At 34.5% G+C, this 17,696-nt stretch overlaps 1 protein-coding gene across 4 annotated transcripts in view; it reads left to right on the top strand.

The window, feature by feature from the left end:
• Positions 1 to 16,601, top strand: part of LOC117912180 (nijmegen breakage syndrome 1 protein) — a 118,483-nt gene extending 101,882 nt beyond the window's left edge. The window contains exons 6-14 of one of the 4 annotated variants that reach the window (XM_034826675.1): positions 1,723 to 1,769; positions 1,878 to 1,986; positions 3,018 to 3,104; positions 5,670 to 5,841; positions 13,806 to 14,380; positions 14,890 to 14,951; positions 15,051 to 15,153; positions 15,228 to 15,287; positions 16,063 to 16,601. In XM_034826675.1, coding sequence (XP_034682566.1) covers positions 1,723 to 1,769; positions 1,878 to 1,986; positions 3,018 to 3,104; positions 5,670 to 5,841; positions 13,806 to 14,380; positions 14,890 to 14,951; positions 15,051 to 15,153; positions 15,228 to 15,284 — 1,212 coding nt within the window. In that variant the 3' untranslated portion in view covers positions 15,285 to 15,287; positions 16,063 to 16,601. Of the gene's footprint in view, positions 1 to 1,722; positions 1,770 to 1,877; positions 1,987 to 3,017; positions 3,105 to 5,669; positions 5,842 to 13,805; positions 14,381 to 14,889; positions 14,952 to 15,050; positions 15,154 to 15,227; positions 15,288 to 16,034 lie in introns of all 4 variants that reach the window. The other 3 variants (XM_034826677.1, XM_034826676.1, XM_034826678.1) reach the window with 3 other exon arrangements.
• The last annotated feature ends 1,095 nt before the right edge of the window (positions 16,602 to 17,696 follow it).

Here is a 17,696-nt window from a genome sequence, read left to right as displayed (position 1 = left end):
ATTTTCACTGTAAAATCGCTTTACAAGTCCCTTGATCATAGCGGTGCAGTCTCGTTTCCGGGTAATATCATTTGGAGTCCGTATGTTCCTTCAAAGGTGAGCTTTTTTGCTTGGGAAGCTTCTTGGGAGAAGGTCCTTACTCAAGATCAGCTTAAGAGGAGGGGCTGGATCTTAGCCAATAGATGTTGCTTGTGTTGCGTTGAAGAGGAATCGATAAACCATATTCTTGCTCACTGCTCTAAGACGAAGATTTTGTGGGATCTCTTGCTTTCTCTTTTTGGGGTCAATTGGGTGTTGCCGTTTTCGGTGAGAGACATTCTATTAAGTTGGTATGTCTCTTTCAAGGATAAGAATCATAGAAAGGTTTGGCGGGCAGCTTCTCTTTGTTTATTTTGGACAATTTGGAGGGAAAGAAATAGGATAGTCTTCGATAACGAGGCTTTGTCGACTCAAAGATTGAAAAACTCATTTGTTTGTAACCTCTTATCCTGGGCTAATTCTTCTATAGGTGTAGGCCCTTTATCTTTGTTTTCCTTTGTGGATTGGTTGGGTTCTAGTTGAGGGCCGGTGAGTGTTTGTGTTTTTGTTGCTTGTTTTAGGTTTCTCTTGTATACTCCCTGTATACTTTGGGTTGCCTTTCAAGCTCCCTTTTTAATATATTTGTGCTTTTGCCTATCAAAAAAAAAAACTATGGGGAGGACTTCTCATCCTTCTCATGTACTTTTATTCATTTTTTTTTTTAATACGATTCTGTTTCTGATTAAAAAAAATTTACTTTTCTTGAACAATTCTGAGTATGCTTCTAATTTATTTATTTTGAGGATAAATAGAGGACCTTATAGACCATATGGGATCTACTTTATTTCTATTCATCCTTTTGGGCCTTTACTATTACAGCTTTTGAGGGCACTCCTATCAAAAGGATTAGAAAGGAAGCTGCTCCCTAGTTGGGTTCTACCTGCAGTGGGTTCGTGCAAATTAAATTTTGATGGGTGTGGTTGAGGACACCCATGTCAGCTGGGGATTGGAAGGGTGACCAAAGACCATAATGGTATTGTAGTTAGACTTTTTTCAAAACCGGCAGGAGAAGGTTTAACCATTGAGGCAGAGCTTTTAGCCTATAGAGGGCTTGCTGCAAGCTAGGGCCCTTAACCCTTTCTAACCTACAGGTGGAAGGGAACTTTGCCCTATTGTCATCTTGGGTGGCTAAATTAGAAAGAGGTCCTTGGAGGTACAATGGGTTGCTGCATCAAATATTAGATGTTGCATGTATCCTGGACTGCCTTTCCTCTTGGGCTCCTCATTCAACTAATATTGTTGCTGATCTCATTTGACAAGTGAGGTTCTATGCTTTGGCTTCATTTTTTAGGAGATTTTTTACCCTCTTGAGGGTGCTGTATATAATCCTGTACTCTCTGGAGAACTCTTCTCCATCTCTTCTTTGATCAGAATGTGTAAATTTTGGAAGGATTCCTCATCCTTCATTGTACATATATATAACGGACTATCAGGAATCATTTTGATTTGTTTGATGTAATTAAACACTCAATTGGCTCTGGAGACCAATTTTAGATGTATATAACTGCATGCCAGCTCTTCAACATATTTGTGATACTTGGCTACATTATTGAATTTTTTTAAATAGACAAATGGTAAAGGCACTGATAGGTGTTTTTACGTATATTCTTATTTTGTAACTAATTGATTCATTATGATACCCAGTTTGTTGCAGAAAAGAATATTCGAAATGAAATTCCAAGCTGCAATGAGTGAGTGTATTTTTAATCTGACTTGTTATGGGACTATGATACCATGAAGTTTCATTGGAGATGAGTTCTGATCAAGCTGATAACCTTAGATGCTGTTCCTTTTCCTAGCTATGTTCCAACCTTGACATGCGGAGGCGTATCTGTCAAAGTTGGCGACTCTATATCTAGAGAAAACTGCTTGAAAGGATGCACTTTTTTGTTGGAACCTGCACACAAGGTTACATGTTGATTCCCTCACTCTGGAGACATCAGTTTTTTATTCTTTGCTCATATTTCTTGGTCATGTACAGTTTCACCTCTTTAACTTTCTATGAACCAATGCTTTTCTATGAACATTGCTCTGATTTGATGCTTCTCCCATGGTGTCATGTCTGCCAAATAGTGCATCTGTCAGATAATAATAACGGTACATAAAGTTGCCCGTTGCCCTTATAAAAAAATTAAGTAAAGCTCTAAGTTAGAGTAATGCTTTAAAAGCCAAACCAAAGGTCAGACAGGAGAAGTGTTGATATCAAGGCCAAATTGTCCAAACTCTTGGCCCAACTGGACAGCCATGTCACAAATAGTTGAAAAAAGGAGAGAAAAAGAAAAGAAAACATGATTGGTAAATAAAAAGATCTAGGAAATCATGAAATGTGAATCAAATTGCTAAAACTATAAATATGACATGATTTACAAAAGAAAACTTACAAAGTTAATTTTTTGTTTTTGTGTGTCAGCCCTAATCAGGAAAAGCGGTGGATTCATGGTTCACTGTGTTGTCTGCTCCATCTTTTAAAACACTGAATTTTAGACTTATGTGGATGGTTCTGCTGTCTGGTTCTATCTGGATTTTAGGACATTGATTCAGTGTGCTCTATGGAAGGGGGCATGCTTACTCTGATCAGAATTTCGTTCATTCATTATATGATTTACCCATTCAGTCTTGCATTTATTCGTTCATTCATCCTTTTGGTTGTTCTTACATTTGTTCATTCTCTCTTTCCTTCTTTCTTTTGTTCATTCCTTTCCTTTCCTTTTTCCTCCCATTCATTCAACCCTTTCTCCTTTCATTCATCTCTTCATCGCTTTATCATTCATTCACCACATCCTTCATCCAAATGAATAGTTCTACAGGATTTTCCCCCCTTCTATTTTGTTTTTTTTTTCTTTTTTCATGCTATTTTTGCAGATTCAAGATTGTATATTGATTTTGGAAACATTTGGGATGATTGTAGTAGGTGATTAATGTTTTTACCCTACTTTCAGTACAACTTTGGGGATAGGTTGCAGTCACTATTGGAAGCAAGTGGTGCCAAGGTTGATTCGATTGATGGATTGTCTTCAAGAAGCCAAGTACGTGATACAATACTCTCTCTCTCTTTACCTCCTTGTCTCTCCATATGTGTTCTATATATATATATGTATGTATGTATGCATGTGCGTGGGTCTGTAGTTTTTTTGTTGCTTTTCCCAACTTGAAATTTATCCTTTTTTAATTCTACATGTCGCAGACAGTTGTTGAAATATTAATTAGGCTTTTGTTTTCCTTTTTTTTTCTTTCTGAATATTGGAATAATTTAAAGTCATTTATTTTTTTTAGTTAAATATTCATTTGTGGATGAGACATTAGTTGTCATTCTTATGTTTAACTTCCAGAATATGTTATCGTGGGGTTGTCACAGTTATTTAGAGAGGATATTGAGAATTTGTGTGCATATGATGGTCAAGGTCCAGTCGTATCTTGTCATATTCTTCAATGCAAGCTTCCTTTGCATATTCAACATCTTCATTTTGGTTGGATTGACATTAGAGAGCTTATATTTGAGTGTTGCTTACTCAAACTCTCCCCTTCTTCCCAAAGACTCCATCTTCCACAACCAACTGGTTGATAAGTGTTTCAGAATTTGCTATTAGCCTTCCTATTTTCTGTGAATTAAATCATTAAATGCTTGGGCACAAAGACATGTTAATGTTTGATCAGTTGGCCAGGGAAGTTGGTTCTCTAATGGTATTCCATGGTCCATGTCTTCTCTCTCTCTCTCTTTCTTTCACACACACACGTACACACACATGCACACACACACACACACGCGCGCGCGTGCACGAGCACACACACACAAACACTCACACCCACACACATGCACACGCACCCACACACACACACACACACACATGCACACACGCACACACGCACACATGCAAATAATGTTTGACAACTTAGCTATGAAGCCAATTGGTTCTCTAATAGATTTTTCTCTTAGGGTGTGCTTCGTATGCGGGAATAGAAATGGAAATATGAAGAGGAAGGAGGTAAACTGCTATATGATATGAATCAAAATCCTTACAATAGTGGGTTTTGGTTTCCATGAGAATGAACTTTTTATTTCTTTTCCTATTTCTAATTGTAATACAAATGCAATAATGAATGAGGAGTGGAATGGATTTCTCATTCCCTTTCCCTATTTCATTGTTCCAACCATGCCCGGTGTTCATTGGTCTATCTCTTTCTCTATCTCATATACACACAACAAACACACACTATATCATGTTAGGATTCACAGTTTTGATTTTCCATTAGTGGATCTCTGGTCTTAAGATATTATTCTGTTTGTGTTTGTGGAAAGTTGATAATGCAAATACTGCTGTAACATTCGATGTTGTCAAAAGCACAGGTTCTGTTAAATCGTGGAACTTCAAATATGTCAGAGCTCCTTCTAGGCCTTCTTTTCTTTTACTGCTTTCAATAGGCACTAACTAATTAATTGGTTTCATCAATTTTTTTTTTTTTCACGACACCTTAATTGACATAATTTTGTTGAATTACTTGGAAGATAAATCTCTCCATCTGTTTGCAATATCATATGTTCATGATCTTCATTCCATTACTATTTATTGGTAAAGCTTCATTTGCCTTTATGTATTATTTTGCTTTCTTGTCTCCATGAACTCCCAATTTTGAAGCTCTAGCACTTTGTGAAGATCCATCATATTTTCTTGTAGATTTTGATACCACCCAGTCATCTATTCTACTTGTTTAAACAAATATCTGTTTCTGCATCTCTTACCACCAGTTGATTTTTCTGCAACTACTCTGCCCCATCAAATGGATTAACCATCCATCCCTGTCTCTCTTTATCTCTGGCCCATCAAATGGATTAACTACCCATCCTCATCTCTACTGGTTTCTTTCCCAGCACACAGATTGACCACACATCTCCATCTCTTCCTCTTTCTCTCTCTCTCATCATCCCCAATGTGCATATGCCTCCTAGGTATTCTTGAAATATTGGAGGCTAGTGCTTGCACACCATTTTTTTCACCTGAGCACTTCAAATTTGGCTTAAGAGAATTGCATATTTATTTTTTTTCACTCATGGTGGTTTTGAACTGCCATATATGGTGTGCCATCATCTTACCTCTTGTTGCCCTAAAAGAATATTAACAATTGGATGGAAGTTGAGAGATGAGGATTGCCACTGAATGCCATACATGGTTATCTTCAGGATTAAACCGTCACTGGATGATGGTGACTCTTAAGTGTTGTGGTTATCTGGACAGGATGCGCATGGAGTGATTCAAAAGAAAATGATAATTAAACCTTGTTGATTTGTGCAGAAAAACCCTAATGGGTTCCATTAAATTGTTGATGCAGAAACCACCAAGCAAAAGGAAAAAATTGAATAGCTTTCATTTGCACCAGCTGGTCTATTATTCTCTTGATAGCCAAGAAAATTTCAAAATAATCAACTTTAGGTAAACCTACTTAAATTTTTGAATGAGTCGAATCCAAACTAGGAAAAAAGAATGCATACTTTTTGGTTTGGGTATGTTTAACATATTGAGTGCATTTTATTGAAAATCTTATATGTTCTTTTGGGTTATCTTTTAAATTGTTTTGGTTATAATTTTTTTTTATAGGGCTTGGAGGGAGGAGAAAATAATCGGGTGGTGCATGTAATCCCTGCATGTTCAGCAGACAAGTTTGATTCCTTCCATAACCACAGATCTGTATCAAGTGTGAAAGAGATGAATTTGATTAGTGCTGTTATATCTGGACATCTGGATCCTTCTACTATGATATCGCCACCTGGTAAATATTCTTGCCATGTTTTTAAATAAGTTAATCTTATTTCTAGGTCAAATAATTTTATTCTGATGGTGTTTTCTAATTTAAAAATTTTAAAAGTCCTTATGTTCATGCTATTCCACAATCATGGCTACCATTAAATAAATTTTGTACCCTCTAATTTGCATCCAATTTCTTTATCTATTGAACAAACATAATTTTTGATTAGTTAGTTGTATTTTTGGGTGGATTCCTCATCTTTCTTTTGTATTTCTTATCCATAGTTTAATACATTTGTCGTTTCTGATTAAAAATAAATAAAATTTGAGTCTGATTTCTACTTTTAAGTGTATGTCTTATGTACTTTTATGTGCTTGCTTCTTGTAGGAGGAGATTGTAGAAATGTCCAGATTCCTATGATTTTTGATATGCCTTTGTTTTTTTCCCCTTACGGAGAGAGTCTTCGTTTTTTTTTTTTTTTTTTTTTTTTTTTTGATCAGAAACGGAGAGAGAGTCTTCTTCTTCTTCTTCTTCTTCATTTCCATTTCTGTTTCCTTCTAATTTCTATTCATCTCTCATCTTAGAAGGTCACTGTAAACTCTTGCACTGTAATAAGAGCATATGTGCATGTGTGATTAACGCTCAATGAAAAAGAGAATACATTTCAAAATCAAACATGAATGTGGCATTTGTGATGTATGTGATGGGAACGATTATGAAATTTTAAGACAAAATGAGCGCAAAGATAAGCTGGTGCATGTAAGTGTTTGCCTAGAACAATAAGAAAGCTAAACTAATTGCAATCTGCCCATTGCCTTTGTACTTGTGTAGCCACTTTTTTTGGTTTCATTGAAATAACCATCAACCTAGGGGTCTCTCTCTCTCTCTCTCTCTCTCTCTCTCTCTCTCTCTCTCTCTATATATATATATATATATATAGAAGAGCCATCATGATGTCTTTGTTTCTCTTATGCTGTGTATACTGTAGAAATATGTAAAGATTAGGGAATTCTATTGAGTGTTCAAACTGTTCATACAAAATATGAGACTTTAAGCTATGACTTTGCTCCCAATTGTTATATTTTGGCTTAACTGATTTTTTGTTCTGATAGTTTTTGAGTGACGAAAATTTTTAAAGGAAATGCTTTCAATATTTTCTGTAGATGTGCTATTATGAATGTCAATGAAAAATACATGGCTGGAATCCGTGGGTTTACTGTCAGTCACTGTGTTATTTGTTTAATTATATATGTCTGGTGATATTTTATTGTTTCTAAATTTGTAAATGCATGCTTCTGTGTTTTCATATTTTTGAGAAAACTTGCTGCTTTCCAAACTTCTCTTACCTGTTAATATATGTTTATGTTTTGGGTGCTTTTGGCAGAGTTCAATTTTTAATATTTCTTCATTCTTTACATATATGCATCTTTTTTGACAAGTTCTTTATATATAAACATTTCAGTTGTAGCTTTTTTCAAGTTCTTTATAACCATATGCTTGAATGTTCATATATTTATAGTTTTAAAGTGCTCTTGAAAGGCAATGTCTTTGAATATGCTGCTATTTACCAAATGCACTTTTGGGGAGTGGCAGGGACAGGAATGTGGTCCATAGGGATGCCCTGGATGATAGTAGGAAGATTTCAAAGAAAAACTTAGACGGTGTCTGGTTTTTTTGTTTGATCTAAATAGATCTACATTTGATTTAAAGATCTTAATAGAGTTGAATGCTATTAAGTGTTGTTTGTTTTTTATTAGCATCTAAATGTTGTTATGCATTAAGTTCGTTTATATTTATGTTTGAATATTGTTAAACATTGAATCTATTTATTTTTACATGTTAAAAACATTTGTAAAATAAAGTATTATATTTATTCTTATTTAATTTGAAAACTAATAGCTTAAAAAAAATAGTAGTTTGACATATTTCTAAGTATCCCAAAATGTCATAATTTATTACCACAATAAAAATTTTGTAGTGATTAATTATGTAATATAGTAGGAAATTAGTAATTAGATGATGATCATGATTTCTAATTATGCTTGGTTGCTAAGAAACTTAACTTTTTATTTTTCAAAATTAATAGGAATTGTTGATTTCAATGGATATTTAGATGAATGTGAATTGTGTTTTGGAGTTCTAATTGAAAAAAAAAAATCATTGGAATTGATGATTATTAGTTCATATTTGTTTTTGTTGTACGGTAAGAAGTTGAATTTTGAAAATTTGTGGTACAATAATTTCTAATCTAAATTTTATGGTTTTTAGTGTTGTTTATTGTAGAAACTAAGAATCTTTCTAATATTCATTCAAAATTGTATTTTTTTACACAAATGGATCCCTATTTAACATATACATAGAGAGCAAACAAAAAAGGAAAAAAAAATACAAATATGGAAAAATTAAAATCACACAAATTACCCACAATTGGGGCCTCAATCTTTCCCTCAATATCCTACAAATCACCATTCAAATTATATCGGATTTCCACACTCCCCCTCAAGTTGGATCATAGATATTAATCATGTCCAACTTGCAAATAAAATCTTCAAAGCTTGATTTCTGTAACCCCTTGGTGAAAATATTTGCCAATTGTTCCCTTGTAGGGATATAAGTCATGCAAATAATCCCTTTCTCAATTTTTTCCTTTATAAAGTGTCTGTCCACTTTTATATGTTTGGTCTTGTCGTGCTGAACAGGATTATGAGAAACACTAATGGCAGCTTTGTTGTCACAATAGAGTTTAATGGAGAGCTCTATTGTAATGCGTAGTTCTTCCAACAGTTTCTGCAACCATAGTCCTTCACACATACCTTGTGCAATTGCTCTGAATTCAGCTTCGGCACTGCTTCTGGCTACTACACTCTGCTTCTTACTTCTCCATGTTACTAAATTCCCCCAGACATAGGTACAGTAACTTGTGGTAAACCTTCTGTCATCTGTTGATCCTGCCCAATCTTCATCTATATAGATCTCTACCTTCTTACTATCACTCTTCTTAAAGAATAGTCCTCTCCTTGGAGAACCCTTTAGGTATCTGAGGATCTTATACACTGCTTCCAGATAACTTTCCTTTGGTGAATGCATGTATTGGCTAACCACGCTTACGGCGAAAGCAATGTCAGGTATAGTGTGAGAAAGGTAGATCAGTCTACCTACTAGTCGTTGATATTTCTCTCTATCCATGGGTTTTCCGTCGCTTTCTGTCCTTTTTCTTGCCTTGATAGGGGTATCGTTTGGCTTGCATCCCAGGATGCCAGTCTCAGTCAACAAGTCAAGTACATACTTTCTTTGGGAAATACTAATTCCCTTCCTTGATCTGGCGACCTCCATTCCTAGGAAATACCGCATTTGACCTAGATCTTTTACTCAAATTCTGTGGCTAAGACCTTCTTCAACCTTTCCACTTCTCCTGTGTCATCTCCAATGAGAATGATGTCATCGATATACACGATTAGAATGATCATCCTTCCATCGTTGGACTGTTTGAAAAACATAGTATGATCCGATTGTCCCTGTTGGTATCCTTGGTTCTTAATCACCTTTGCAAATCTACCAAACCATGCTCTGGGTGATTGCTTGAGACCATAAAGAGATTTCTTCAATTTGCATAATCTGGTTTCTTCTTCTTTCTTACAGAACCCTGGTGGTAGCATCATAAACACTTCTTCTTCCAGCTCACCATTCAGAAAGACATTCTTGATATCAAACTGATGGAGTGGCCAGTCGAGGTTTGCTACCAAGGATAAAAGAACTCGTATAGTGTTCAACTTTGTTACTGGTGCAAATGTTTCGGTATAGTCGATGCCATAGGTCTGAGTGAACCCTTTTGCAACCAAGCGGGCTTTGTATCGTTCTACTGTGCCATTCGCCTTATATTTCACTGTGAATACCCATTTACAGTCCATTGGTTTCTTCCCTCTTGGCAAATTCATCACTCCCCAAGTCCCATTTTTTTCCAATGCCCTTATTTCTTCCATCATTGCCTCTTTCCATTCTGGAATCTCCAAGGCTTCTTGAATGTTTTTAGGAATCTGGATTCTATCAAGGTTAGTTGTAAAAGCACGACACTTTGCAGAAAGAGCATTATAAGACACAAATTTCAGATAGGATGGAGAGTACATGAACGAGGTTGTTTCCTAAGAGCAATGGGTAAGTCATCTGTTACCTGATCAGAATTGGAGCCAGATTGAAGTACTCAATACCATTATCAGTACGAAGAATTTGAATTTTGGTGTGAAACTGAGTTTGTATTATAGAGTGAAAGTTCATGAAGACTGATCGAACCTCGGTTTTATCAGTCAACAAATATACCCAACACATGCGAGTATGATCATCAATAGAAGTAATGAATCATTTTTTATGGATCCTATTGGGGGTATGTGAGGGTTCCCATAGATCACTATGAATTAGAGTAAATGGTATGGATAGTTTATACTTAGATTTAGGAAAAGACGCCCGATGATGTTTGGCAACTTCACACACTTCACACTGAAAATCCAATGAAGTTTTATTTGAACATAGTGAAGGAAATAAATGTTTTAAGTACTGAAAACTAGGATGACCCATCTTTTTGTGCCATAACAAAAGTTCGCTGTCCTTAAGATGAGATGCAGAATTACAAACAGTAGGAGGACACTGTCTACGCACATCAGTTTCGTCGAAGTAATATAGACCTTCACGTTCCTTAGCACTGCCAATCGTCTTCCCCGATGATAGGTCCTGAAAAACACAATGATATGATAGGAATTTAGCTGAACAATTAGACTTTTTGGTTAACTGGCTAATAAACGGCAAATTGCAAGATAAATTAGGTACATGTAGGACAGGGTTGAGAGTAATAGACTCAAAAATATGAATACTCCCTTTGCCAGCAATTGGGGATAAAGTACCATATACAATTTTTACTTTTAAATTACCGGCACAAGAAGAGTATGTAGAAAATAAATGATGAGCATCAGTCATATGATCAGATGCACTAGAGTCAATAATCCAGGGAGTAATATGAGACATGGTGCTAAGTGCTGTAAAAAAGCTAACTTTTTGGGCCTAAGAACCAGAGGACAAAGTGTTAGAAGACTGACTAGGGGCTTGGAAATTAGAAAAAAGCTTATATAATCTCGCAAGCTGGTCGGAATTAAACCCCACACTAGAAGTTGATTGACAAATTTCTGTGGGTGTTTTGTCTGCTTGGGTTTCGGTGGAGGCCTAATGACTATGGGCTTTATTGGGCTGTCTAGGCTTCGAATTTGCTGGCTTGCCATGTAAAGTCTAGCAAGTGTCTTTAGTGTGACCCAACTTCTTACAATGCTCACAATAAGACTGTCTTGGGCTTGGCCCACTAGATCCAGTAGCATGAGACCCACTAGATCTAGCATGAGGCCCACGTCTAGCAGCAGCATGAGGCCTATGAGGCCCACGGGTTAAAAGGGCTGAAGCCTCGGCCCAAATGAGAGATCCAACATCACTCTCTTTCTGCTTTCCTCTTGCCGCACCTGAGAGAAGACTTCTCAGATGGAGGGCAACGACCGACAACTGAGAACCCTGCTCCTGACGTTGTCAAGCTCGCAGTTCAGCCTCGCTAGGAACTCGAAGACCCTCTCATTCTCCATCTTCTTCTTGAAGCGCACACTATCACCCGTGCACTCCCACTCCTCTTTGCAGTTGAGATCGAGATCTTGCCACAAACCCGACATCTCGGTGTAGTATTCCGTGCCTTCCCGATCTCCTTGCTTCATTTGCCAGAGTCGCGTCTTGATTTCAAAGATTTGGGAAGCATTCTCGGCATCGAAATACGTTTCCCGTATCGCATCCCACACATCTTTTGTCGTCGGGAGGAACATGTAAGTCTTGCCAATGGCTGGCTTCATGGAGTTAATCAAGCATGAGGTGATAAAGGAGTTTTCGGACCGCCATTTATGGGATGCTGCTGCATCGGTTGGAGGTGGTCGTCGAGTCTCATTGGTAAGAAGCCCTAACTTTCCCTTTCCGTCAATAACGAGCTTGATTGCTTGCGCCCACTCTCTGTAATACTTACCGTTCAATTTTTCAATGGTAAGATGGAGTGGAGAGTTGTCGAATGCACCGACGGGGCCCATTGAGGAGTGTATCTCATGGGTTGCCGACTGACTAGACTCGGGGTTGTTTCCTCTTTGGGCAACCATGGACTCATTAGGGTTTTAGAGCAAACACCGCTCTAATACCATGTAGAAATTGAGAATCTTTCTAATATTCATTCAAAATTGTATTTTTTACATAAACAGATCCCTATTTAACATATACACAGAGATCAAACAAAAAAGGAAAAAAATACAAATATGGAAAAATTAAAATCACACAAATTACCCACAATTGGGGCCTCAATCTTTCCTTCAATATCCTACAAATCACCATTCAAATTATACCGGATTTCCACATTTATTTTTATTTTTGAATAACATATTATAAAAAATAATGAAATTTAGTTTTGCTAAGAATTGATGAATTATATGAGGCTAAATAGTGGTTTATATGCAGTAAAATTTCAGTTTTGGTTTTGGAATGTAGTGAATTTATTTTAGATTAATTTCTTATCCAAATTAAGTGATTTTATATGTTGTTGCTTGCATTTTTTTAGTAGCAATTCAAAAAACATTTTAGGCCTAAATTTTTTTGAGTGATCACCCAATCCACCACCCCCTCCCCCCCCCCCCCAAAAAAAAAAAAAAAGAAAAAAAAAAGAAAAGAAAAGAAAAGAAAGAAAGAAAGATAAAAATAAAATCTATTTCAATCATATTCAGTTTTTTCTTGATGATAACTTTTCTAACATATGATAAATTTACTTCTCATTCAAACAACACAAAATTAAGGTAGTTTAATTAGTTTTTAAGACGAGTTATTCAAAAATTTCATAAATGAAGTTGGTTTTATTTAGTGTGAGAAATTGGATTTAAGCACTCTTAACAAAGTGAATGTTGAAAAGAGAAACGAGAAAAAGTGAAAAAAAAAAATTCACATTTTCTTTTAAGACAAAATTGTATTATAAAAAATGAATGAGTTGAAAAACAAATAACTCTAAAAAAAAAAAATCATATTTGACTTATAGGACTCTTATTCATTACATTTACCATTGTGCTCAACAAGATTTTATATTTGAATAATCTTGTGATGGATGTTACTCAATACCTTTTTCTCAACATATACAACTACTATCATTCTCTAATCAATCTTCATGTGATTGCATATTAATTTTAAGAAATTCAATAATTTTGTTAAGGAACTTCAGAGTGAAGTTTAGAACAGTTTTACCATATAAAAATGCCAAAGAAGAGGGGAAAAAAATACAATCATAAGAAAGTTCACTTTTCACTTTTTTCCCCCTCAAAAAAAGGGACAAAGAGAACTCATAATGAAATTCTAAAAATTTGGGCAAAATGGAACTTCTGGTTCTGAAGTTGATATGTCGTGCCATATTTCTGTTTTTTTTATTTTTTTTTATTTTTTTATTTTTTTATTTTTATTGTGAGAATTTTTCCCCCCTTAAAAAACATAATATGAGATGACTTGGGAAATTTTATGTAAGTGAGAATGGAATGAAAAAGTGGGGCTTTATTCAACATTTTTTTAAGCAATGAAAATTAACATGTGGAAAGAACACTCAATTAACGCCTAAAACTTAGCTTAATAGGAAGTAATGCATCATTTAAGGGGCAAGCTTAAGAAGGACTTGGGGGTGCGGAGTAGCTCCACTACTTCGTTCTTTTGAGTATTTCTTATAATGATGTCATTCATTATATTTATCTGTATCAAAGTACCTAGAGGAGTAGATGTCTCTTGGTAGTACTTAGCATTTTATTTACCATTTGCATAATCAAATGACATTATCCTGGTTTGTAGCTTTTTCTAGACTACATAATTGCATGAAAGATTGTAATGCATTCCTTATAATCATGACATATATATCTTAATGTTTGTCAAAGTATTCTATCTGAATAGATTTTCTTGTGCAGTACTTGTCTCATCTTCATGCTCCACAGATGAGACTGTAGTAGCAGATTCTGATGCAGAAGTTGAAACAGCCACATCAAGTCATGCCAATTCTGCTGCCCACACTAAAGAAGTCTTTAAGTATGATAGCAAAGGGGAGATATCTGTAGTAGCTGATTCTGATGCAGAGGTTGAAACAGCCACATTAATTCATGCCAATGCTGCTGCCTGCACTACAGAAACCATTAAATATGATAGCAAAGGGGAGATATCTGTAGTGGCTGATTCTGATGCAGAGGTTGAAACAGCCACATCAATTCATACCAATGCTGCTGTGCGCACTGCAGAAGACATCAAATATGATAGCAAAAGGGAGATATCTATTGGTCAGGCTGCTAATGCATCAGAGACTGGCCACATGACACATTTTAGACAAAGGAATGATGGTGTAAAAACAAGACGAGACAAAGTTGATGAATCTGAAAGTGGAAATCCAGATGTTTTATACAGTCAAGATTTAATTGTGAGAGATATTAACTTGCTGACATCATTTTCTTCAACAAAAAATAGAATTGTAAATTTCAAATGCTTCAGAAAGGTAAATAACTTCCACTGGTATTTTTTTATTCCATATGATGAAGAATAGAGTTAGACTATAGTTTTTGGTGGAAAAATTTAAAAGCAGGCATTCTGCCCCTTTTTTCTTTGTTTCCTTTGGTCTTATTTTGGTTTGTTATAGGAATTTTTTTTGTTTGGGTCAAGTGTTGCTTATATCTTTTAGTTTCCTTCTGAATGAATTTAAGCACTTAACCTGGAATGGCCAATCCTGGGATGAATTTGAGATGAGATTGTCAGGAACTGCCTGGAATTGTGGCAAACTCTATTCAGTCCATTGCCTGTCATTTCACTCTTTTATTAATTCATATCTTTATGTTGGCATATTTTTGCAAGATGATTTTGCTTTATTGGAGTCCTACACCCAATTACTTCAAATGGCTCATTTAAGACTACTTGTGAATTCTGCAGCTTGTTATTTTATTTTGGGTACACCAAGTATTTTAGTTCAGAAAGTGTTAGATATTTTTCTGACTGTAAGTCAATTTGTAGGCAAAGACTCAATCTGGGAATAGCTTCAACAATCTTATTCCATTTGCAAAGTACCCATACAAGTACGATCACTATTTCAACTCCTATTTTGACTGGAAGAGTGTTCTGGAAATATAAGGTGTATGTCATTTTCATTGATGTTCACTTTTCTTTGGCGGCAGAGAATCTGACAATGGGAGTGATGAAGTAATGCAATCTGTGAAAGAAGAAAAAAAGCGGAAGCAAATGGAAGCAATTGCAGAAGATTTATTCAACAATGAGAAGGTAAGAAAGAAAATCGTTTTAACTAAACTTGAACAGAGATGAGCCTGAGATTGCTTCTTTTTTTAATAATATAGGGGAGACGACGAGGAGTAGCTGGTTCTCTTGCTGGCCTTCTTACTCGTGGTCGATGAAAGGTAAGATTGCTTTGCTTGCATTAGTGTAAATTAAGTAAATCAGGTTTATATATCTATATTCTGCATTCTAGATAGCTGCATGATTTTAAAGTAGTGATACCGGTCTTAGTATTAGTCTATGGCAAGAAACATGCATGCTAGCTGGTACCTTTACTTATCGGCTACTAGCAGATTATAGCTGTTTTATTGTGCATAAAATTTCTTGGATCCATTTAAATAGGAAAAGGCATATATTACATTATTTAGTACTCAAAAATAGCAAAAGAAAGGAGCATTGTTGTATAGTGCGCTTAGAACATTTTAATTGTTGGCATTAGCTGCATTACAAAAATGTGATTCATTTTCTCTTTCCATCCTCAGACAGACTTGATTAATTTCCAAAAGTGGTACCAACCATGTGATAATTAATCTTTCTTGTTCCTAGTTTATTTTTGAAAGCTTGATGAACTTTTGCAGTAGATTATAATTCTATTGCTAAATCTTCAAAGGCATGAATTTTCTCAGTATATTGATCATACAAGTCGTTAATGAGACGGTGATATCTTACTTCCAAAACTTTGTGGAATTGTCTTAGATTGCTTTCAGTTTGTGGTTAGTTACCATAGACAGATTTTTTCAAACTGATCACTTGGTATCCAAGAAGTGTCTAATCTTTCACATGCATTTTTTTAGCAGAACTGATTGTGTCAAGCAGAATTTCTTACCACTGTTTGTTTTTGCTTCATTGTATTCCAAATTCTTAAATAGGTTGTTAACATTGCACTATGGTATCTAGTTTGGTTTAAGGTCCAGCAAACCAGATATTTTCTTACTCTCATCACACATCTGGAGATGAACTGGAGGGGGTGCTCAACAGGATGTACAGAATTTTGCATGTTATGTTGCTCTGATCCTGTAATATGGTGCTGGACAAAAATGTAGATCTTCCAGTTTTGAAGGGCTGCAGCACATTGGTGGAATCTTTGCTGCAAGTAGTATCACAGAGTTTGATTGTTATTTCCACAGTCCTTTCCATCTGTTTCAAATTATGGTTTGAAAGTAGTTAGCTTGATGTTTTCCCATGCCAAGAGGGCTTATTTATTCTTGATGTCTTCCAAGTCCTTTTACTCCTCTCCATCTTACTTTCTGTGATATGGAGAAGAGTTAATTGTAGAGTTTCCTAGTGAATGTTATGCTTCCTAACAGGTTTGTCCAGGGCAACAAGAAGTTTAAGAGTTTTCCTGAGTATGCTTAATTTAGGCTCTATGTGCTTAACAGAATGGAGCAAATTTTGATCTAATGATGGGAAATGATACAATTAAAATTAGAATACCATTTTAATTGTTATTTTAGTGTTTAATTTATTTAGGAATGAAAATTAGGGCTATGTTTGGAAAGTGCTTTCGAAAATAGTTCTGAAAAATAGTTTTTTAGGAACAAGTTTTGAAAGGTCATTTTTTTATATTTTGTAAAACAAAAAGTCTGTTTAGGAATTTCAAATGTTTTTAACATAATTTTTATGTTTTAAAATATGTTTTAAAAATAACTTATATATGTAGTACTTTATTTTTAATTCTCCATATTTGGATAATAATTTTTTAAAACATTTCTCAAAAAACAAGTGAAAGCACTTAAAAGATGTTCAAAAACATCATATTTCGTGTTAATTATGTTCAAAAACATCATATATTATTATTATTATTATTATTATTATTATTATTATCATATAATTTTTTTCTCTCTAAAGAATAGAGCCTTTTATAAAAAACAGTTACTAAATGGGGTTTAAATGTAAACTTTTGTTGTGTTTGTTTTTTTCTATTGGAAATATGAATAAATCTTAATTTGACTTGATTTTATATAAAGTTTAATATAGTTTAGTGTTTGGTCTGTTTTTAATTAATGTTTGAATGATATTAAGTATTAAGTTGTTGTTTTTATTAATATCTTAATATTATTAAGCACTAAATCTATTTTTTTATATGCTTTTTCTTATTTTTATACAATTAAGATAAAAATATTTAAAAATTAATAACTTAAAAAAAATAATTACATATATTTTCAAATATTCTGAAACACTAAAATTTAATATAATATAAACAATTTATAATTAATTACATAATTAATTAAGAAATTTGTAATTATGTCGCAATGACATAACATATTACAATTATATTTGGTTTTTAAGAAAATGTCAGAAATTTTTTAGGTTAAGTTTCATTAATTACTTACTGATTTTAATGTCGTGTAATTTTGAATTCGTGGATTTAGGATTGAATGTGTGTTTTAAAATTTATTATGGTAATTCTAAAGATAAATTTGTTAAATATTAATAATTTAATATTGAAAATTAATATGAGTTATTAATTTCTAGCAATTAATAATTATTGGTGTCATATCTTTTAGTCATTCTTAAATAAATGATTTTTT

Source organism: Vitis riparia, chromosome 4 (assembly GCF_004353265.1).
Source record: "Vitis riparia cultivar Riparia Gloire de Montpellier isolate 1030 chromosome 4, EGFV_Vit.rip_1.0, whole genome shotgun sequence".
Lineage (NCBI taxonomy): Eukaryota > Viridiplantae > Streptophyta > Magnoliopsida > Vitales > Vitaceae > Vitis > Vitis riparia.
This window is presented reverse-complemented; position numbering and strand designations above follow the sequence as displayed.